General features: G+C 47.1%; 2 protein-coding genes across 2 annotated transcripts in view; one reads left to right on the plus strand and one right to left on the minus strand.

Moving 5' to 3' along the window:
- The window catches only part of cdh23 (cadherin-related 23), a 767,458-nt gene that overhangs the window by 629,273 nt on the left and 113,572 nt on the right, over positions 1–24,613 (plus strand). The gene's annotated exons all lie outside the window — the stretch shown is intronic.
- The window catches only part of vsir (V-set immunoregulatory receptor), a 48,148-nt gene that overhangs the window by 17,002 nt on the left and 6,533 nt on the right, over positions 1–24,613 (minus strand). Inside the window, exon 2 of the mRNA XM_080215764.1 lies at positions 2,133–2,540. Within this exon, the coding sequence (XP_080071890.1) occupies positions 2,133–2,540 (408 nt within the window). The remainder of the gene's footprint in view (positions 1–2,132; positions 2,541–24,613) is intronic.

Here is a 24,613-nt window from a genome sequence, read left to right on the forward strand (position 1 = left end):
GGAGCAATGCCAACAGCGTGGGTTCAATTCCCACACCAGCTGAGATTATTCATGACCTTCTGAACATTGCACCTTGCCTGAGGTGTGGGGAATCTCAGGTTAAATCACCACCAGTCAGCTCATGGTCTCCTGGGACTGTGACGACTTTACTTTAATAGTTGCACTGAACTCACCCACCTCTTTGACCAATCCCTTGGTTACCTGTGCCAAAAGTTTCCTGAAATGGCTTGATGTCAAGTTTGTTAATGTTCCAGTGAAGCTGTTTGGGACATTTCACGAGGATTAAAGGAGCTAGATAAGGAGAAATGGTGACTGAGTGGTAGCATCACTGGACTAGTAATTCAGAGGCCCCAGACTGATGCTCTGGGGACGCGGGTTCAAACCCCACCACGGCAACTGGTGGAATTTGAATTCAATAAATAAATCTGGAATTGAAAGTTAAACTGAATAATGACAACCATGAAACTATCACCAATTGTCATAAAAACTCATCTGGTTCACTAATGCCCTTTTGGGATGGAAATCTGCCATGCTTACCTGGTCTGGCCGACATGTGACTCCAGAGCCACAACTATGTGGTTGACTCCTAACTACCCTCTGGAAATAGCTGAGCAAGCCACTCAGTGCAAGGACAACTAATGACAGGGAACAAATGCTGGCCTTCCTAGTGAAGCCCACATACCACAAAATAATATAAGAACATAAGAACATAAGAAATAGGAGCAGGAGTAGGCCAACTAGCCCTTCGAGCCTGCCCCGCCATTCAATAAGATCATGGCTGATCTGTCGTGGTTCAGTTCCACATTCCCGCCCTCTCCCCATAACCCTTAATCCCCTCTCATTCATTCATGGAACATGGGCGTTGCTGGCTGGCCAGCATTTATTGCCCATCCCTAGTTGCCCTAGGGCAATTGAGAGTCAACTACATTGCTGTGGCTCTGGAGTCACATGTAGGCCAGATCAGGTAAGGATGGCAGATTTCCTTCCCTCAGGGACATTAGTGAACCAGATGGGTTTTTCCAACAATCGACAATGGTTTCATGGTCATCAGTAGATTCTTAATTCCAGATATTTTTTATTGAATTCAAATTCCGACATCTGCCATTGTGGGATTCGAACCCGGGTCCCCAGAACATTAGCTGAGTTTCTGGATTTAATAGTCTAGTGATAATACCACTCGGCTATCGCCTAGCATCAGGACTTATCCCGATTTCTCTTCAGCTATTTTTTTTCCAAGATGAATATAAAAGATGAATATAAAATAGAATATAAAAGCAGAGAGGTCTTGCTGCAACTGTACAGGGCACTGGTGAGGCCGCAGCTGGAGTACTGTGTGCAGTTTTGGTCACCACACTTGCGCAAGGATATTTTGGCCTTGGAGGGAGTGCAGAGGAGGTTCACTAGGCTGATACCGGAGTTGAGGGGGTTGGACTATGAAGAGAGACTGAATAGACTGGGTCTGTACTCATTGGAGTTTAGAAGGATGAGGGGGGATCTTATAGAGACGTATAAGATAATGAAGGGGATGGATAGGGTAGAGGTAGAGAGATTCTTCCCGCTCAGAAAGGACAGCAGGACTAGAGGGCACAGCCTCAAGATAAGGGGGGGCGCAGTTTAGATCGGAGTTGGGGAGGAACTTCTTCACTCAAAGGGTGGTGAATCTCTGGAATTCTCTGCCCGTTGAAGTGGTGGAGGCTACCTCGCTAAATATATTTAAGTCACGGGTAGATAGGTTTTTGACAGACAAGGGAATTAAGGGTTATGGGGAGAAAGCGGGAAGGTGGAACTGACCCACTTCAGATCAGCCATGATCTTATTGAATGGCGGGGCAGGCTCGAAGGGCTAGATGGCCTACTCCTGCTCCTATTTCATATGTTCTTATGACAATGCACAAAGCGTTTTGCAGTCAGTAACGTACTGTTGAAGATAGGAGACATAGCAAGCATATTGTGCATAGCAGGATCCCATAAAAACAGTTCATAAATGACCAGACCACCCGTGTTTGCTTAGTGATCTTGGCTGAGGGACAAAAATTGGCCTGGGTCCCAGTCTGAGAACTCCGACGCTTGGGTCAGCGAGGAGCTATAGCGAGCAGCCTGACAGTGACAAAACTGTCGGCTACAGAGACGTACCAGGGACCACCTTGAGCTCTATGCTTCCGTGCACAGTCAATTCGATTTTCGGGTGATGTTTCTTTTCCTGCAATCTGTGCAACTCGTGTACGACGCAGCAGTAAACCCCCTCATCGCTCGGCACCAAGTTGAGCAGTGTGACCCAGAACACACCCTTGTGATCTGAGCTCGTGTAGACCCCTTGGCCCTTGTACTGAGTGTGGGTCTTCCATTTGACTGAGGCGTTTCGGATGTGCGTCTTCTCCGCGCATGTGGTGTTCTTGCCTTGGCTGAAGTACCATAACTTGGCCAAGAAATCGTGCTTATTCTTTAGGTGTCCAGAGAGGCTGCACTTAAAGGTGACATTTAGTCCTTCTGGACACGTGTAGATCAAATGATCGCTCGATACCTTCAGCACTGTAGCCTGATCTGCAGAGGGAGAAAACATGCTTAAAATTCAGCACAAAGGACAAAGTAGAAATGGTCAAGAGTTCAGCTTTTTAGGTGTTCAGATCACCAACAACCTATCCTAATCTCGCCATGCCGACACTATAGTTAAGAAAACCCACCAACACTTCTACTTCCTCAGAAGACTAAGGAAACTTGGTATGTCAGTTACGACTCTCACCAACTTTTACAGATGGACCATAGAAAGCATTCTTTCTGGTTGTATCACAGCTTGGTATTATTGGTACGGTTCCTGCTCTGCCCAAGACTGCAAGGAACTACAAAAGGTCGTGAACACAGCCCAATCCATCACGTAAACCAGCCTCCCATCCATTGACTCTGTCTACACTTCCCACTGCCTCGGCAAAGCAGCCAGCATAATTAAGGACCCCACGCACCCCGGATATTCTCTCCTCCGCTTTCTTCCATCAGGAAAAAGATATACAAAAATCTGAGGTCACATACCGACCGATGCAAGAACAGCTTCTTCCCTGCTGCTGTCAGACTTTTGAATGGACTTACTTTGCATTAAGTTGATCTCTCTCTACACCCTGGCTATGACTGTAACACTACATTCTGCACTGTCTCCTTTCCTTCTCTATGACCGGTATGTTTTGTTTGTATAGCGTGCAAGAAACAATACTTTTCGCTGTATGTTAATACAGGTGAGAATAATAAATCAAATCAAATGATGTGACGTAAGTGCAGAGTTCGTTGGTGTATGGCCTGTTGATGCTCCAAATGCAAAAATGTCATGGGCTGTCTTTATACACTTTTTGTGGGGCACTGCCAATCACAGCAGGTGGAAAAAAAAGAATGACTTGCCTTTATATAGCAACTTTCACCACCCCAGGATGTCACACTGCAGCCATTGCAGACCTGTTGAACTGTAGTTACTGACACAGAAAGGTTAGCAGCCAATTTGCAGACAGCAAATTCCCGCAGACAGCAGTGTTATAGTAAAGGATAGATGATAGCCCAAGGGAATAAGGGGTAACTGTCTTACTCCTCTTGGATCTGCTGCCCTGGGATCTTTTAAGAGGACTGGGAGGGCTGTGATTTAACTCACGCATCAGAAATACAACACTTCCATCCCTCCTGCACTCCTGCCCCATCCCCATAACCCCATGTATTTACCTCGCTAATGTCCCCACCAACACATTTTGGGACACTAAGGGACAATTTGGCATGGCCAGTCCACCAACCCGCACATCTTTGGAATGTGGGAGGAAACCGGAGCACCCGGAGGAAACCCACGCAGACACGGGGAGAACGTGCAAACTCCACACAGACAGTGACCCCAATCCGGGAATCGAACCCGGGTCCCTGGCGCTGTGAGGCAGCAGTGCTAACCCACTGTGCCACCATGCCGCCCCATTAGTTTTGGTGAGAGCCGAATTCAGTACTGCTTTGACACATAATTGAAGAGTGTAGAGAAGGAGAGAGAAACGAGCATTTCCAGTGCTGCTATAAACTAAAGGCACGTTCTCCCATGTCTGCATGGGTTTCCTCCAGTTTCCTCCCACAGTCCAAAGATGTGCGGGTTAGGTTGATTGGCCATGCTAAAATTGCCCCTTGTTACTTGGGGGGGGGGGAATTAGGATTGTAAATACGTGGGGCTACAGGGATGGGACCTGGATGGGATTGTGGTCGGTGCAGGCTCAATGGGCCAAACAGCCTCCTCCTGCTCTGTAAATCCTCTGATTCTAAGGGGTGGCTTGTGGTTAAAGAGATGGTGGACGGTTTTATAACGAGGGTGTTTTGTTACATGAAGCAATATGTGATGTTCTGCCGAGAGACAGTTCTGTACAAACTTCGGTTGATGTAAGAGAGGAACAAGCTGCAGATGTGCTGTTGGGGTGGGTCATTTGTTGGCTCGCAGACACTTGCAAATTCTCGGTTTTGGGTCAAGAAATGACTGCCTTGGTTTTATTTGCTTTACACATTTAGCACCTCAACTTTGGACTGCAATGCAACTGTCTCACCTCCCTCTCACGTGTGAAACGCACTGGACACAAACTCTCTTTTTCTGTATATATATATATTTACATATAGTCAGTGAGCATGGACTCTTTTCCCCAAGTGTTGCCCAGTGCATCACTTCACAAGATGGTGTTTTGTTCTCTGGAGCTAATCTCAAGGTGTCTTTCCTTAAATATGTGGAACACAGGTCAGTCAACAAAGCTCAAGGCAGGAGTGCATATATGAATGTGATATACAGCCCAGCAGAAGCCGTTCAGCCCATCCCACCTGCTGGTCTGTGCTGAACCGGCTCAATGAATCCCACCCTGCTCTTTCCCCGTGGTCCCAATAAACATTCTCCCTTCCAGGATTCACATGCTTGGCAAGTTGCCAGCTGGACTGGACAGCTGCTTCCAGCATCCATCCAGGCAGTGCCGCCCAGATCACAACCACTCACTCAAGTAAATAAAATGGTGGCGTGTGTAATAAAATTACAACAAAGGAAAAGACCCTTCGGCCCAACCGGTCAATGCTGGTTCTTTTGTCAGTTGGTTGCCTGTGGTTACAGGCCCTCCTACTGCTGTAAACACTTACTGCAGTTTGAGTGTTCATTGCCAAGTGGCTGCAACAGATAGAATGATCACACAGTAACTTCTCATTTCCTCATCACCTATAGTAGATTATAGATTGGTTTTTGATGCAGTGGTGTTTGATCTGTCTGTCCTGTGTTTAGTCTGTGCCTGTTCTGGTTTTAGTCTGTATCTGCTCTGTGTCTAGTCTGTACCCGCACAGTGTCTAGTCTGTATCTGCTCTGTGTCTAGTCTGTACCCGCACAGTGTCTAGTCTGTACCTGCACAGTGTCTAGTCTGTACCCGCACAGTGTCTAGTCTGTACCCGCTGTATCCGGTCTGTGTCTGCACCGTTTCCGGTCTGTTCCCAGTCTGTATCATCCATCTGGCTAACCATTAGTAAGCTGTACACTTCTGTTTTCTATTTCAGCTGCTCTGTAAATCTTATCTTTCAGGGGGTTAGAAAGAAAAAGATTGCTGTTTCTTGTAGCACCTTTCCCCAACTCGGAACATCCCAGAGCGCCTTACCGCCAAAGGAATGCTATTGAAGTGTGGTCACTGTGTAATGTAGGAAAGGCAGCAGGCAACTTGCACACAGCAAGATCCCATGCATGGCAAAATGACACTGATGTGGGTATGCCGGCATTGGACTGGCGTAAACACAGTAAAAAGTCTGACAACACCAGGTTTTAGTCCAACCTATTTATTTGATAATATACTCGCAAGCTTTCGGGTTAGCCCCGTCATCAGGTGAATGGAGAGTTCTGGCCAGAACTCTCCATTCACCTAACGAAGGGGCTAACCCGAAAGCTTGCGAGTATAGTATCAAATAAATAGGTTGGACTAAAACCTGGTGTTGTCAGACTTTTTAAAATGACACTGACCAGACGATCTTGTTTTCAGTGACTTAGGTGATGAATAGTAACTGGGATACCAGGTAGAAGTCCCCAGCTCCTCTTCCACACAGTGCATCCCCCTGAGAGCGCTTACAGGGCCTCAGGGGAATGTTGGCACCTCCAACAGTGTGGCTCTCCCTCAGTATCGCACTGGGCTGTCAGCCTTGATTGTCCTGATCAGGCTCGGAAGTGCGACTTGAACCCACAGCCTTCATCACCTCGGAGCTCGTTCCTTGGTTGAGATTGCTGTTTTTCAGCTGTTGGGTCTATGGGCAATGGTTAATTTTTCTTTAATATATAAGTTCCTGATGGAGACCCCTTCAGATCAGCAGCTAATTATGAATCCAGACCCATAGCAATGTGGTCGAACCTTAACTGCCCTCCAACATGACCTAGCCAGTCACTCAGCTGTCACGGACAATTATGGACGGACAACCCACATCTCATGAAAGAGTAAAAATAGTTGAGGGCCTGAGCTGCCAGTTCCAGTGGTTGCTACAGATCGCAAAGTCCTCCACTGGGGCCTCCAGCTGATCTTGCAGTGTGAAAAATCCTGCCTTGTTGTCTGATGAAATTCCAGCCACATGAGCTCGGTGCAATATAAGGGAAGGGGGTTTCCATTCTTTCCTTTCTGCGGTGGGGCACACCCTTTAAAGATATGGATTTTAAACAATAATCCCATTTAAACTATGTTTTGGCGAGGATGTACATCATTACTGAGTAACACCACTCCCAGTCTTCCTCCAATGGCATTTCTGGTTATCTGTTACAAATTGCCTCTTTAAATTGGCCTTTGATCTTTTTCTCTCAAGCATGCACAGTCCCAGATGGCGTAAATCCCCGAGCTTGAGGAGTTCGTTCCTGTCCCTGGAAATTCTGGAGCAAGGAAACAGCTGCTGTGTATCAGGTTGATGCATGTGTTACATTCCATTGACCCTGATTCATTGTCTGCGCTAAACCCCCCCACCCTTGGCTTGTGTGGGGACACTCCAATTGGCTCTGGATGGCAATCCGTCCCTCCTTAGACTGTAGACTTCTAAATTAGCTCCCCAAACCCTGGGTACCTCCCCAATTAACCTTGCATTCCCCCCAACTTCACAATAAGCTTTTGGTATTTTTCTACCCTGCGATGTACTGACACATACTTTCTATCGCAGTCCACCTTCATAGAATCCTTAGTGCAGGGGGCCATTCGGGCCATCAAGTCAGTACGGACAATAATCCCACCCATGCCCTATCCTCGTAACCTCACATAATCCCCGTCACTAAGGGAAAATCCCATCCAAACCTGTATCCCGTAACCCCAAACACTTACTCCACTAATTCCCCTAACCTGGACAGTTTAATTGGCCACGACTAATTGACCCTATTGTCAGGGGAATTAGCAGGATAAATGTGTGGGGTTATGGGAATAGGGTCTGGATAGGATTATGGTCGGTACAGACTGGATGGGTCAAGAGGCCTCCTTCTGTACTGTCGGGATTCTATGATTCTGTAACCTGCACATCTTGGGACATTAAAGGAGCAATTTAGCATGGCCAGTCCAGCTAACCTGTGCACCTTTGGACTGTGGGAGGAAACCAGAGCACCCAGAGGAAACCCACACCCAGACATGGGGAGAATGTGCAAACTCCACACAGTGACCCAAGGCTGGAATTGTGAGGCAGCAGTGCTAACCACAGTGCACATATTTGGAGTGTGGGAGGAAACCAGAGCACCCGCAGGAAACCCACGCAGACATGGGGAGAACGTGCAAACTCCACACAGACTGTAACCCAAGGCTGGAATTGAACCTGGGTCCCTGGCGCTGTGAGGCAGCAGTGCTAACCCACTGTGTCACCTCTCTCATCATGCAGATTTCCTTGAGGCGGTTGACAGAGTCTTTCTGAAACACGGCTGAGGCAGATGGAATTGGTATTTCCAGGTGGCCAAAAGCCTTGGTGTTTGAGAAATTGAGGACACCCCTCATAATATTCGGAAGAATCAAGGGGTCAGCTTTAACACCAAGAAGATAAGGAATGGAAACGATTGTCCGAAACATTCCCAAAAGATCAGTTGGTTGTATTAGCATCAAGCGCTTAATGAGAATCATGTACTTGCGATGTAAAATAAATAATAGTTGCATGAATGTAGTAGATGAGTGAATATCATACAACTGCCTTCATCCAATTGGAGCAGCACAGTGTCTCAGTGTTAGCGCTGCTGCCTCACAGTGTCAAAGACCAGGGTTCAATTCCTGGCTTTGAGTCACTGTCTGTGTGGAGTTTGCACATTCTCCCCGTGTCTGCGTGGGTTTACTCCGGGTGCTCCGGTTTCCTCCCACAGTCTGAAAGATGTACTGGTTAGGATGCATTGACCCATGCAGGTGCCGGAGTTTGTAGCGACGAGGGGAATTTCACAGTAACTTCATTGCAGTGTTAATGTAAGCCTTACTTGTGAATAATAAATAAACTTCAACTTTAACTTTTAATTGCATCAGTGATTCTCATCACCAGACTCCAGTGAATAACAGCAGTTTGTTGCACAGTAACATACAAGAGCCAGTTTGTTCAGAACAGGTTCCATTAAACAGGATTGAAACACACAACTCATCTTTTCCTGGCAGCACTGATTGGAAGAGGAATGTTGGCAGCTTAAGTTGTTTTCAAATCTCCCAAGTGTTTTGGAGACCTCTCGTCCCGGAGGACGAGCTGGAGAAAGCCAGTCAGCCCCTGAAGCTGTTCTGCCCCCTCCCCCCTTTATTTACCTATCATTACTGTTCATTAGCCCTTGATTCTCTTACCATCAGACCGGAATCTTCCAGTTGGTCCACAGCGTTGTGGAAGGGCATATCCTGGTTTTCACTGCCCGAGGAGTGCATTCTGAATTTCACTCCTGAACAGCACAGTTCTAAGTTTACAATCAGGTTTCCTTGTTCTTGGTTGTCCCCACCAGAGTATACTGTTTCCTCAACAACTCGTTCAATATCCCGTCAAACTATTTGATGCAATCCTTTTCTGCTGATTTGAAGGATGAACGAGGGCTGCACATTCAAATGAAATTTGGGGAAAATAGCAAGAATTGCAGTTATAAAGAAAGGATCTTGGTGATATCTCAGGAGAGGTGAAGGCTAAGCGAGTAAATCCTGACAGGAATTTGGGCAGTGGATCCCAAAGTCTAACTCGCCCGTCTTTCTCAGCAGTCTTGTAACTAAAGCAGTTCCAAACATAGTGCTCTGCATTCCTTTGGACCCACTGGACAGGTCAAGAGGGAGTCCTGATTTTTGGGCAGCCCAGATTCTCCACAAACTGTGCCATGGTGAGGACAGTCCAGTTTCACTGAGCTCTAAGGTGCAAACCGTAGGCTCCTGAGACAGAGAACGGCCAGAGACACCTCAGGATAACACGGACACTTCACTGTTTAACAAGCAGTGACAGGGCACACCACAATAAGGTGAACGATCTACAAGTTTATGAGAGGCATGGACAGCAGAGTGGATAGTCGGAAGCTTTTTCCCAGGGTGGAAGAATCAATTACTTGGCAGCATAAGTTTAAGGTGCGAGGGGCAAGGTTTACAGGAGATGTATGAGGCAAGTTTTATATGCAGAGGGTGGTGGGTGCCTGGAACTTGCTGCCAGGAGAGGAAGTAGAAGCGGATACAGTATTGACTTTTAAAGGGCATCTTGACAAATACATGCTTCAGATGGGAATAGAGGGATATGGTCCCTGGAAGGGTAGAAGGTTTTAGTTCAAATGGGCAGCATGGTCGGTGCAGGCTTGGAGGGCCGAAGGGCCTGTTCCTGTGCTGTAATTTTCTTCGTTCTAATCAGTTTTCACAATGTTGGCTTAGGAGAGAATGTGGATCTGCACATCTTAGTTGAATCTGATGTCATGAATCCACAAGAAGAGACCGGCAGGGACCAGGATTCAACTGGCCCTTCCTCACACATGCACTGTGGTGCCAAGCTAGATTATGGTCTAGGGTTGGATTCAAACCCACAATGTTTTGATTAGATAACCAATGAATCTCACACTATGATGGATGGGCTGACTGTGCTGTGTGATGATGGCACAAGGGGATACTGCAAGTCTCCAAGCTCGTACACAGGGTTAAGACTGAATATAACATCAGGTCATGATTGAATGTTAATATTACGACTAAACAAAGTTTTAAATTGTTTGGAATTGGAGAAACCCTGGTTTAAAACTGTGACCCAGAGAGAAGGGGAGAGACAAACATATGCACAGTGTGAGTGGGTAGATGCAAAAGCATTCAGGGTTACTGAAAGCTGCAGTAACTGCGGAGTACAAAGCACAACCAACATGATCACAGTTATACCGCACGCTGCGAGTCGCGTACCGCCCCACCTAGAAAGAGCTCCGCACATTGTGCATCAACTCCACTCCGCTTTTGGCAAATAGTTTATGATTGGATGGGACAGACCAGTGTTCTCCTGTAATGTTATTGTATAAGTTTTGTTTGGACAGTTTATTATGTTAGAGGCGCTATATAAATGCAGGTTGTCGTTGAAATTACTCTCAATGTTTACACAGCATATGTTCAACGCCAGTAAAATAATGTAAAGTTTATTTATTAGTCACAAGTGGGTTTACGTTAACACTGCAATGACGGTATTGTGAAAATCCCCTAGTCGCCACACTCCAGTGCTTGTTTAGATATACTGAGGGAGAATTTAGCATGGCCAGTTCACCTATCCTGCACACCTTTGGACTGTAAGAGGAAACTGGAGCACCCGGAGAAAGCCCATTCAGACTCAGGGAGAATGCGCAGACTCCGCGCGGACAGTGACCCAAGCCAGGAATCGAACTGGGTCCCTGGTGCTGTGAGGCAGCTGTATGAACCACTGTGCCTGGGATACTTTCGCAAAGTGAAGGCTTGGCTATTATGATATTCCTTGAATTCATTTTCGTTACACTGAGCCTGGGATTCCAAACGAAAAGGCGATGAGTTGTGAACTCGGTGTACAATCATTCCACTCAAAGCACTGGGTAAACAGATTTTTGAAAACATTCTTTACCCACTATGTTTACAATGCCTGCAGTTATATGCTCTGTTTCTGAGCAATCAAAGAATTCGTATGAGTCAACTGTTCAAAAGGGGAACATTTCCGAAATCTCTATCGGGAAGCAGGAATTTGCCTCTGCTCAATGTCTATCTTTGTGTCTGACCCTCTGAACCCAACACATGCTCAAAGGCTAACCTTAATCAGCTGCAACTGAATACTTTCTATTTGTTCTTTTGACCATTCATAACCAGCTCAGAACTAAGGGTTCATTGAACAGTGGAACATCATGGTGTCCTGTTTCCACATACAATCATAGAACAGTGTTAAATCCAACACACCGCTTCAACCTCTGCCTTTCCTGGTGAAACCCTCATCTGCGCCATTTGTACCCTCTTGGATGTTGCTTCAAATTTTTGGCTGTCCAGGTCACCCACAACTTGTCCTGGTCCCCCACTCCCCCCCCACCCACCATCGTTAAGAAAGCCCACCAATGCTTCTATTTTCTCAGGAAATTTGGCATGTCTGCTACGACTCGCACCAACTTTTACAGGTGCAGCATAGAAAGCATTCTTTCTGGTTGTATCACAGCTTGGTATGGGCTCCTGCTCTGCCCAAGACCGCAAGGAACTACAAAAGGGTGGTGAATGTAGCCCAATCCATCAGGCAAACCAGCTTCCCATCCATTGACTCTGACTACACTTCCCGCTGTCTCAGAAAAGGACCCCCCACACACCCCAGACATTCTCTCTTCCACCTTCTTCCATTAGGAGAAAGATATAAAAGTCACATACCAACCAACTCAAGAACAGCTTCTTCCCTGCTGCTGCAAGGCGTTTGAATGGACCTACCTCACACTAAGTTGATCTTTCTCTACACCCTAACTATGACTGTAACCCTACATTATGCACTCTCTGTTTCCTTCTCTGTGAATGGTATGCTTTGTCTTTGTCGCACAAGAAACAATACTTCTCACTGTATACTAACATATGTGACAATAATAAATCAAATCAAAGCTACTTCAGTGGGCTATGGGCCAGCCTCCCATATTCCGTGCTTCATCAGTTACAGCTCATTATAACTCTGCTCCCCATATCCTAGCTGGTGATGAGTTACATTTGTCCATCACTCGCTAATCCCCATGCATTCTCAGTCTAGAAATGCCTCCATTTTGAAATATTCAAGCTGGCTGGACTCGTCCTGTCCTGTCTTTGGTATCTCCTCCAGCCTCACGACCCAGCGAGATCTCTCTGCTCTTCCGATGCTGATCTTTTGCATGTCTCTCGACTGTAACAGCGCCACCATCGACGGGCCCCGCCTTTACCCCCGAGCCAGACCCCAGGCTCTGGAATCCCCTCCGCAAACCTCTTGTCCTTTCTTTATGGGGATGCCCCTTAAAAGCGATCTCTTTGAGTGAGTCCTTTGTCTCTCGTCCCAATCTCTCCTCATGTGAAACCATAAGACGTAGGAGCAGAAGTAGGCCATTCGGCCCAACCAGTCTGCTCCGCCGTTTAATGAGATCATGACTGGTGGCGCAGTGGGTTAGCACTGCTGCCCCGCAGCCCCAGGGACCCAGGGTTCAATTCCTGGCTTGGGTCCCTATCTGTGTGGAGTTTGCACATTCTCCCATGTGTCCGCGTGTGTTTTCTCCGGGTGCTCTGGTTTCCTACCACAGTCTGAAAGACGTGCTGGCTGGGTACATTGGCCGTGTTAAATTCCCTCTTAGTGTCAGGGGAATTTGCAGGGTAATAAATCTTTAGTGCGTACATACTTATAGATAAATTACTGCCATTATGTAACATGGCCAAAGAATACTTACAACAATGAAGTTTCAGAAGTTGAAAGTCACAAGCAAGTTTTAGTAAGGAATAAATGACATGATTCAAGTTGTACAGGAAAAGCATTTGAAGGTTCCAGCTGAGTCAGAGCTGCGGCCAGACCGAGCCTAGGATGAGAGGCTGGGAACGTTTAAAGGAATCCTTGCTCGGGCCTCACTTTCCAGCTGGTTCAGGGTTTGTTTTCAAACAAGAGACCTTGCCCTGCACGGGGAGGTTGCAGAGCAGGCGTTGCAAGGGGAAGACAAGAACGGAAACAAAGAAATTGCAGCAAGAGGAGCGATTACTGTGCAATGCAGGGCAAGGTCGGAGGAACCGGGGGTGGGGGGAGGCTTTCTCAATTATTAAAAAGCTGACAGGTCGTTTGCACAAAGTCCCTTTTGGGGAAGTAGCTGTGTGAGGGGTAGAAGAGAAACCACTTGCTTTTCGTGACTAAAGGAATATTTTCTGTTCAGCCCTCTCCAACCAGTGAATGCGCGACACTGTTCAGAAGTGGTATTCCAGGGTCAGGCAATATTAACAATAGGGCTTTTCACCTCTGCTGTTTGAGATCTTCCTTTGCACTGCATACCTACTGAACCATAGTGACTAGGCCCATTGAGACAGGTCAGAGGCATGTGATCAGGTGCTTAATAAACACAAGCTGTCTTCCCCTGATAGGAGGGTTATAAGCTTTTAACTGTCTGCCGTGCCTGGACTTTAGAAAACAAACTTCATTGATTGTAAAGTGCTTTGGAATGGATTGAGATTTGTAAATGATAGCTCTTTCTGTGGTTAGTGTTTTGCTTTTTCTGGGATTGTGGGAGCTCCGTGCATTTGCTGGCTTAAGTTAAAGTTTATTTATTAATGTCACAAGTAGGCTTACATTAACACCCCAGTCGCCACACTCCGGTGCCTGTTCTGATACACTGAGGGAGAATTTAGCACCTAACCAGCACGACTTTTGGAAAGTGGGAGGAAACCGGAGCACCTGGAGGAAACCCATGCAGACACGGGGAGAACATGCAGACTCCCACGCAGACAGTGACCCAAGCTGGCAATTGAACCCAGGTCCCTGGCGCTGTGAAGCAGCCTTGCTAACCAGTGTGCCCACCGTCAAGCCAACCCAGAATGATGCAACGGCAATGCCACAATTTATCACAACTGGCTTGAAGTGGAGTGTCTGCAAAGAGTTCTGCAGGCAAGGAGAAGTACAATTGTTGTCTGCAACTAAGACCTGCTGGAGGGTGGAGGCACAATCATCTTGCCCGGTACCTGTTAAACTTTCTTTGTTCCCTGAGCCTCTCGGAACCTGATTCATGGGGAGGTGGTGGTTTACTGGCATTTTCAGCAGACCAGTAACCCAGAGACCCAGGGCAAGACTGGATTCGAATCCCACCGTGGCAGGTGGCAAAATTTAAACTCAAAATTTGGATTTGAGAGTCTACTGATGACCAGGAAACCGTTGTCGATTGTTGTAAAAACCCATCTGGTTCACTAATGCCCTTTAGGGAGGGAAATCTGCTGTTCTTACCCGGTCTGGCCTACATGTGACTCCAGAGCCACAGCTACATGGTTGATTCTTAACTGCCGTCTGAAACGGAGGGCAGTTAGAAACGGGCAATAAATCCAACCAGCGGTGCCCACATCCTGTGAGTGAATAAACAACAAATAGCCAGCTGTGTGGGTGTGGTGTGTTTGTGGGTGTGGTATGTGTGTGGGTGTGGTGTGTTTGTGGGTGTGGTGTGTGTGTGGGTGTGGTGTATGTGTGCGGTAAGTGGGTGGGGATAGGTGTGTGGGGGTAGGTGTGCACGCTTCAAGCCAGTCGTGATAAATTGTAGCATTGCCGTTGCATCATTCTGGGTCGGCTTGGCGAGCAACTTTGAATGAACTTGTCACATCAGAGCACTTCCAGCAGCGGGGGAGGGGGGCACACTGGTTAGCAAGGCTGCTTCACAGCGCCAGGGACCTGGGTTCAATCGCCAGCTTGGCTCACTGTCTGTGTGGGAGTCTGCACGTTCTCCCTGTGTCTGCATGGGTTTCCTCCAGGTGCTCCGGTTTCCTCCCACTTTCCAAAAGTCGTGCTGGTCAGGTGCTGAATTCTCCCTCAGTGTATCATAGGTGTGTGGGAGTAGGTGTGCGCACTCGTGTGCCTGGTCAGTGGGTGGACTCCGTTCAGTACCTGAATGGTTCTGTGACAGCGCTGTGACCATGTTTGGTTTCTATCGGTAGACCGATGCTTTGACTGGCCCCGTTCATTTAAAGTCAACGTCCAGATGCTCTTGTGGGAAAGGTGGTCCAAGTTGACCACCTGAGATCAAGAGGCTAATCGCTGATGACGGGGCTGGGGTGGTGGTCGTCTTAGATTGGCCAAGCGCTCATAAATCCCTGGCTCAGATACAGAGTGGCACATCAGTGCCATGGCACCAAGTTTGAATAACCTGCAAACTGACACTTCTGAAAGGAACATTCAAATGTTAAGTCTGCTCTCAGTCAGGCTTGGACAACTCCCCCACCTCCCCTCCACCCCCCCCCCCCCAACTCTCCCTGAGATTGATAGGACTTTAAAGAAGAATGGGAGTTCTCCATAGCCCGGGCCAATATTTACCCCTCGGCCAATATCAAAAGGCAGAGGAGCTGGTCATTCTCACTTTGCTGTTTGTAGGAGCTTGCTGTGTTCGTAAGATACAGGAGCAGAATTAGGCCATTCGGCCCATCGAGTCTGCTCTGCCATTCGATCACGGCTGATGTGCTCCTCATCCCCATTTTCCTGCCTTCTTCCCATAACCCTTCAACCCATTAAAAATCTGTCTAACTCCTCCTTAAATTTAATAATCGGCTGTCAGATTTCCGACAAATGACTACATTACGAAAGAACTTCATTGGTTACATCTGTTATTGGAATGAATCACCTCAGCGTTCGAGCCATTTGTTTATCACATCTTGTTTTCTTCCGTTTGCATAACTGGATCTTGTATCTACTTTCATCTCTCGATTAGTAAGAATGTGGTGGAGGGACTTCCTTGCTCTGGGATAGATTGAGATACTGAAATGTCAGGTTGTGCTGCTGCCCGAAGTGAATGGAAATTGGCCGCTTGAAAGCCGTCGCGAATTTTGCCAGCACGGCGACACAATGAGTTGGCACGTGAACAGGTGGCAGTGACACTGGGACGTGGGTTTACGGCTGCCATTTCTCTACACCACCGACCTCTCGAACTGCACCACGCAAATGTGGAGATGCGCTGAAGCACAGAGTAGGTGCTTCCCCCACAGGGACAACTCTCAGCCTTCTCAGTTTTGGTGCTTTCCCCGACCAGAAGGAAAAATCGGAAGAGGAGTCAGTCAGGAGTCGGTGTTACGTACGTGTTGGAGATTGCACTCGGAGCGATCTCTACAGAGGTCAATATCATCCTCCCCAAGACTACCTTAGAAAGTAGATTGCTCAAGGATTGGCCTCAGTGATTTAGTTATTCATAAATTTGAATCCATGACTAATAAAAAGGTTTTTTTTTCTCCTGTATTGCAGCACGGTGGCACAGTGGTTAGCACTGCTGCTTCACAGCGCCAGGGACCCAGGTTCAATTCCCAGCCTCAGGTTACCATCTGTGCGGAGTCTGCACATTCTCCTTGTGTCTGCGTGGGTTTCCTCCGGGTGCTCCGGTTTCCTCTCACAGTCCAAAAGACGTGTTGGTTAGGGTGCACTGGCCATGCTAAATTCTCCCTCAGTGTACCCGAACAGGCGCCATAGTGTGGCAACTAGGGGATTTTCACAGTAACTTCATTGCAGTGTTAATGTAAGCCTTACTTGTGACGGCAATAAACTAACTTAAGACTTTACAATTTGGGCAGGCTCTTTCTCACTGCCTCATTCACCCTGATCCTGACCTCCCTTTCTCCGTCATTGATCTGCTCTGAACCTTGGACTGCTCTGATTTCTTGCTGTGCCGAGAAACTATATTAGAGTTTAATGATTCTCGTATAATAGAAGGAAATGTTGACTGCTTCTAGTTTATAAGTGTTTACACTAGATTTTGCAATCTGTAGTAAATTTTCCACAGAGGGACGGAAAATGGACAGCAGCCAAGTTGGCAATGCAGGCATATTTAAAACTCAATTTCTTGGTACCTGGGAAATGTCCTTCCTGTACAAGGATTTTCTCTGTGGCTGCACACAGTGACGTGCCATGGAGAGTGGTTCACCCAAAAGGCAAGGAGCTGAACCAGAACCTCAAATAAGAGATCTTACGGTGCCATATAGATTCAAGCAGAGAGCTTGGTGTAAGGGCAAACATCGCGCTCTGGACCAGCGGCAGCTCAGAACGGGCAAACCGGTCTTTCATCGTGCTATTGCCTGTGGGATCTTGCTGTGCAAAATGGCTGCTGCACTCACAGCAGTGACCAGTTCAGGAGCAATGTTTGTTCATTGAGCTTGGAAGCATCCAGAGAGACAATATAAGGTGTCACTGATAAGCGTACAGTTTTGGAGGTGTATTTCTTGTAAAATCCCCACTGTTGACACAGTGTAAGGCTCTTGCTATTTAATGCACAGTCAGAGGGCAGAAGCTTCATTCTATTCTCGTTCATTTCCTTTTGTGGTGGACTCAGAAATCAATCTCAATGGAACCAGAAACCTTAAGCTCACACCCAACTGTTGCTCGTACAGTGATTGTTTGTATCTCATACATTTCTCCCACTGTTTAACTGCGGTTAAAGGTTGATACGGAGGAACAATGCAGCCACTTGAGAATGTTGGACCTTTGACACCCCTTACCCATTCGCTCAGGAAATGCTCCATATGCTAAAGGTAGAATTGGACCTATTCCGCTTGTAGGTGGCTCTCTGAGAAAATTGATCAGTTTAGTCTCCCGCCCCCCCATAAATCTGCAAATTAATTCTCTTCAAGTATGCACCCAGTTATTTTTTTTTTAAGTGGGTTTTTGGAACTTGGTTCCATGACTCTTCCAAGTCATCTCGATTTTAACAACCCTCTGAGTGAAGAAATGTCTCCTCATTTCCCCATCTGCAAACAATCATTTCCCCATGAGCTGCTTTGCCAATTATTTTAGACCCATTATGTCTGATTGCATACTTTGTGCCCTGTGCTTGATCTAAACCCCTCATGTGGACCACATCTGCAATATTGTGTGCAGTTCTGGGCCATCACAGCTTGGGAAGGGTATGGCCACCATGGAGACAGTGCAGTGTAGATTTACTGGAACGGTGCCTTAAATTGCGAAGATTATGCAAATACCGTTCTCGCATTGAATAATTTCTCCTTTATATTGTCTCACTTCTTCTAAATAAAAGATGTTGCTATGGGTACCAGGATGGGCCCTAGTTTCGTCTGTCTTTTTCTGAGTTATGCCGAACCTCCTTGGCCCTCTTACCCCAATCTCTCTCTTTATTGGCAAATCGATAACTGCATCGACGAAGCTTCATCCCGAACTGGAAACATTCAGCAACTTTGCTTCCAGTTTCCAACCTTCTCTCAGCTTCACGTGCACCACTCCAACACTTCCCTTCCCTTCCTTAACTTCTCGCTCTCCATTTCTGTCCGCAGATACCCACTACAAGCCCACCAACTCCCACAGCTGCTGTTTCCTGTAAGGACCCCATTTCCATTCTCCTCTCTCCACATCTGTTCTCGTACTGCTACCTTCCACAAAGCCACTTCCGACTGATCTTCCTTCTGCCTGAACTAAGGATCCCACCACCCCCCCCCACTTCACCTCCCCTGGACACACATTGTCCACTGTGGTCAACAGGATGTTGCGTGTCTGCGTGTGACACAATTTCCACACTTCTGCTTTCACTGGCCATCCCCTCCCTCCCAGAACCATGAATGGGTTCTCCTCGTCTTCAGTTTCCACCCAGCCAGCCTCTGTCCTCCACTAATTCCGCCACCCAACACATTCTCCCCTCTCCTATCAACCTTCCGACGGGACCGTCCCCTCCACGACAACCTCCTCTCCTCGATCACCCAAACCCCTCGCCCCTTCCCACACCACCTTCCCATCTTCCTACCTCCTCTCTTCTCGCTGTCCAAGACCCCAAACGCTCATGGCAGGTGGAGCACTGATTTGCTGGTACAGCTTTCAGTTGTGCCCATTTATTCATTGGTCACAATTTGGCCTCACTTACACTGGGGTTGGGGGTTAGAGGGGTGGGGTGGGTTGGGGTGGGGGAAGGATACAGTTGGATGACTGCTTTGCAGAAGCATGAGCCCAAGTTTTCTCGTCGCTTGCTGTTTTAATTCTCCACCTTGCTGCCTCACTCACACCTCTGTCCTTGGCTTGCTCTAATGTCCCAGTGAAGCCCCCCCCCCCACCAGAAGCTCAATATAACAGCCCTTCATCTTCCGATTAGTCACCTTGCAGCCATGACATTGAGTTCAGTAGTTTAAAGCTATGAACTCCTTTCCCCAGTTTGATCCTGACTTTCTCCGGCTGCAGTTTTTTGTGATTGCATTTTGGGACGGAATTATTCTGCAATTCACTCTCTCTCTCGACCAATGCAGTGTCTCTTTACTGCAGCCATGACAACACCCCCCCGTCCCCCCCCCCCCCACTGCCCGTGTTCCATGATACCTTTGACATTAACTCTCTCCCGCCCTCCAGCCCATCCTAGACCTTCCCTGGTGGTGTTCCTCTCTCTCGCCTCCCCGTTTAATGGCGTCAGACCCATCACATTTCTACTTCCCTCAGTTCTGAGGAACAGTCATATTCAACTCAAAATATGAACTGTGTCTCTCTCCACAGATGCTGCCAGACCTGCTGCGTATTTCTAGCTCTTTGTTTTTATTTCCCAGTTCCTGTATCTGCAGCATATTATTACACAAATCCCAGAATTTAGAAGGTTGGTGAGGGGGAGTGATTTGATTGAAGTTTTTGTGGCAACAAAAGGAAATCAGTAAGAAATTATTTTCGCTGGTTGATGAATCTAGGACTTGGGAGATTGTTTTTTTGAAAGTTTTATCTATTAGTCACAAGTAGGCTTACATTAACACTGCAATGAAGTTGCTGTGAAAATCCCCTACTTTAAAAAGTAAGGAGAGGCCATCTCAGGATTGAAGTTAACTCCCGTGCAGGAATGATGGTTTATGCTGGGTTAATTGTTCATTTTCAAGTTGATAGCTTTTTATTAACTAAAGGTATTGAGGAACATGGGGTAATGCATGAATTAGGATTAAGGTTCAACAGTGATCTCAAAAGATGTGCCAGGTTAGGTGGATTGGCCATGATAAATTAGTGTCGGGGGATTAGCAGGGTAAATATGTGGGATTACGGGAATAGGGCCTGGGTGGGATTGTGTTTGGGTGCAGACTTGATGGGCTAAACAGCCTCCTCCTGCACTATAGGGATTCTATGATCTCGTTGAATGACAGTACAGGCTGGAGAGGCTGAATGGCCTCCTCCTATTTACGCGTTCCTGTCACAGGACTGTGGCTGCTTTTGTTATTGGTTACTGTTGACCTGAAGGGTGAAAGGCGAGGGAAGGCAAGTCATTTTGATGTAAAGAATTGAGATGTCAGCTGTGACTCAGCCAGAGCATCCTTGTCTCGAGTTACAACGTTGTGGGTTCCCATTGGCTCCAGTTCTACTATTTTTCAATGACTTTGCTCGTCCACGTTGATTGTACGATCAATTAAACCAGCGGTGGGCAGCCTGGGGGCCACATGCAGCCCATCTGGGCTCCGAGGGTGGCCCACGAGACATCTTGTTGACCACTGCTCATGCGCAGGTTGCCAAATTCCACCGATTTCCATCCATGTACCTGTTTTCCCACCGGTGTGACTGAAGCGATTCACACGTAAAACAAGGGCAACTGAAGTGAGGTACGTGCTGACTGCTCACAACACTGACTGTGGGAGCCCTGCACTCCCCCTGTGCCCTATAAGTATGGCGGGTGCTGGGACAGTGAGTAAATTTAAGGAGGAGTTAGACAGATTTTTAATGGGTTGAAGGGTTATGGGGAGAAGGCAGGAAAATGGGGATGAGGAGCACATCAACCATGATCAAACGGCAGAGAGGACTCAATGGGCCAAATGGCCTAATTCTGCTCCTGTATCTTATGAACAAAGTCTAAATATTTCTTTTGCCATTTGAAGTTGTTGATAGTTCTATCAACGTATAAATGACTAAGCATTTTCTATAACGGGTCAGTGTCTGTGTGGAGTTTGCACGTTCTCCCTGTGTCTGCGTGGGTTTCCTCCGGGTGCTCCGGTTTCCTCCCACAGTCCAAAGATAGGCAGGCTAGGTTGATTGGCCATGCTAAATTGCTCCTTAGTGTCCCAGGATGCACAGGTTAGAGGGATTAGTGGATAAATAGGTAGGGATATGGGGATAGAGCTTGGGTGGGATTGAGGTTGGTGCAGACTTGATGGGCTGAATGGCCTCTTTCTGCACTGTATGATTCTATGGTTATATGATTCTAACTTGTTATGAAATATTTGGTGTGTATTAAATGTATTTAATCTTATTCATGGGATCGGGGTAGTGAACAAGCCTGATTTCAATCTTGTGCCTACTGAGATGAAGGAGGGTCACTCACGAGCCGAGATTGTCCATCACTAACTAAACGCAACTTAATAATCCCAACTCCCTAAATAGCATTCCAAATATCCAGAAAGAAATCTAATGATAAGCTTCCATCTGTTACTTAACCCATTACAGCCACATATCCCTATAGCTTCCATCAAAAATTAAAAGTTAAGTTTATTTATTAGTCACAGTAGGCTTACATTAACACTGCAATGAAGTTACTATGAAAATCCCCTAATCACCACACTCCGGCTACACTGAGGGAGAATTTAGCACAGCCAGTGCACCTAACCAGCATGTCTTTCGGACTGTTGAAGGAGACCTGAGCACCTGGAGGAAACCCATGCAGACATGGGGAGAATGTGCAGACTCCATACAGACAGTCACCCAAGCCGGGAATTGAACCCAGGTCCCTGGTGCTGTGAGGCAGCAGTGCCAACCACCTTACTGCCCCAAGCTTGTTCTAAAACAAGAAAGCTTAGTTGATTGAAATTGGAAGCTTTGCATCTAGTGAATATGACTAAGGTGAATGATCACTGTTGGCTCACAATTTAACACAGTTCCAAACTTCTAAAGATTTTCCAGTTGAAATAAAATGGAAAGGAGTTACTTTGAGGTCACTTTGGCGTCTTTAATGTTTAATCCTTTTAACCCTGGTCATCGTAATCTACATGTGGAGATGCTGGTATTGGACTGGGGTAAACACAGTAAGAAGTTTCACAACACCAGGTTAAAGTCCAACATGTTTATTTGGTAGCAAACACCACTAGCTTTTGGAGCACTGCTCCTTCATCAGGTGTGCACTCACCTGGTGAAGGGACAGCACTCCGAAAGCAAGTGGCTTTTGCCAACACATAAACCTGTTGGACTTTAGCCTGTGTTATGAGACTTCTTACATCATAATCTAACCAGTTTCAGCCATGCACACCCAGTCCGATCACTCCAGTAGTTCCACTGTTTTAGTGACATGTTCAACTCATGTTACGTGAAGGTTTCATTCCTTCCCTTTGTTTTGGAAAAGGTGGGAAAGGATGGAGAGAAATGTGCACAAGATGACCAGCACCGATATGTGGGAGTTCTGAATAAATGGAGGTGTACGTTAAACATAATAAGAACATAAGAAATAGGAGCAGGAGTAGGCCATCTAGCCCTTGGAGCCTGCCTTGCCATTCAATAAGATCATGGCTGATCTGAAGTGGCTCAGTTCCACTTTCCCGCTTTCTCCCCATAACCCTTAATCCCCTTGCCTACCAAAAACCTATCTACCCGCGTCTTAAATATACTTAGCGAGGTAGCCTCCACCACTTCAACGGGCAGAGAATTCCAGAGATTCACCACCCTTTGAGTGAAGAAGTTCCTCCTCAACTCTGTTCTAAACTGCACCCCCCCCCCCTTATCTTGAGGCTGTGCCCTCTAGTCCTGCTGTCCTTTCTGAGCGGGAAGAATCTCTCTACCTCTACCCTATCCATCCCTTTCATCATCTTATACATCTCAATGAGATCTCCCCTCATCCTTCTAAACTCTAACGAGTACAAGCCCAGTCTATTCAGCCTCTCCTCATAGCTCAACCCCCTCAACTCCAGTATCAGCCTAGTGAACCTCCTCTGCACTCCCTCCAAGGCCAAAATATCCTTGCGCAAGTGCGGCGACCAAAACTGCACACAGTACTCCAGCTGCAGCCTCACCAGTGCCCTGTACAGTTGCAGCAAGACCTCCCTACTTTTATATTCTATCCCCCTCGCTATGAAGGCCAGCATCCCATTCGCCTTCCTGACCACCTGCTGCACCTGTAGGCTGGGTTTTTGCGACTCATGCACAAGGACCACCAGGTCCCTCTGCACCGTAGCATGCTGCAGCTTTTCGCCCTGTAAGTAGTAGTCCTTCCTACCATTATTCCTACCAAAGCGGATAACCTCACACTTGCCAACATTGTATTCCATACATACCATACCGTATGGTTGACAAACCATACTGTAGAGTCCTAAGATAAGCACATAAGATCTAGGAGCAGGATTGGGCCGTCTGGCCCCTCGAGCCTGCTCCGCCATTCAATAAGATCATGGCTGATCTTTTCATGGACTCAGCTCCACTTACCCACCCGCTCACCATAACCCTTAATTCACATTCAATGAGGTAGCCTCAACTGCTTCACTGGGCAGGGAATTCCACAGACTCACACCCTCTGAGTGAAGAAGTTCCTCCTCAGCTCAGTCCCAGATCTGCTCCCCCTTATATTTATGTCCTCAGTTCTGGTTTCAGCCCCCAGTGGAAACAATCTCCCTGCTTCTACCTTATCTATTCCCTTCATAATTTTCACAGTAACTTCATTGCAGTGCTAATGTAAGCCTTACTTGTGACTAATAAATGAACATAATAATTTTGTATGTTTCAGTAAAATCTCTCCTCATTCTTCTGGGTTCCAATGAGTATAGACCCAGTCTACTCAGTCTCTCCTCGTAAGTCAACCCTATGAGAATCATAGAATCCCTACAGTGCAGAAGGAGGCCATTCACCCATCAAGCTTGCACCGACACTGATCCCAATAAGACCGTATCCCTGTAGCCACATATATTTTACCCTGCTAATCCCCCAGACACCAATGGACAATTTAGCATGGCCAATCCACCAAACTTGCACATCTTTGGATTGTGGGAGGAAACCGGAGCACCTGGCAGAAACCCACACAGACACGGGGAGAACATGCAGATTCCACACAGACAGTGACGTGAGTCAGGAATCGAACCGAGGACCTTGGCGCTGTGAGGCAGCAGCGCTAACCACTGTGCCACCGCAGTGCCCAATCAGCCAGGATCTTACCACCATTCATGCTGGTGAGATTTTCCCATCCCGCCGCAGTGAATGGAGATTTGGCTGGCCACCAAATTCTGACTTTGCTGCAGTGGGAGCGTGGTGTGTACAGTCAATAGAATGCCACTGTAGCTAAAGGAGGCCATTCAGCCCATTGGACCTGTGCTTACTTTTTCAATCCAGTTGGTCTCACTGTCCCAGTTTGTCCTCCAACCCTTTCCAATCTTTCTCCAAGTGTTGATCCAGCTCTGTTTTCAAGGCTACAGCAGAATCTGTTTCTGATTCAGCTAACCCGCATATCTTTGGACACTAAGGACCACCCAACTGGCTGGTGCATTCCGGATCGTTATTCCTCAAGCTACCACTGGTCCTTTTGCATAAGGGATTAGGAGCAGGAGTGGGCCATTCGGCCCCTCGAGCCTGCTGCACCATTCAATAAGATCGTGGCTGATCTGCCAATCAAT

This window comes from Carcharhinus amblyrhynchos, chromosome 31 (genome assembly GCF_965287045.1).
Source record: "Carcharhinus amblyrhynchos chromosome 31, sCarAmb.v2.hapA, whole genome shotgun sequence".
NCBI lineage: Eukaryota > Metazoa > Chordata > Chondrichthyes > Carcharhiniformes > Carcharhinidae > Carcharhinus > Carcharhinus amblyrhynchos.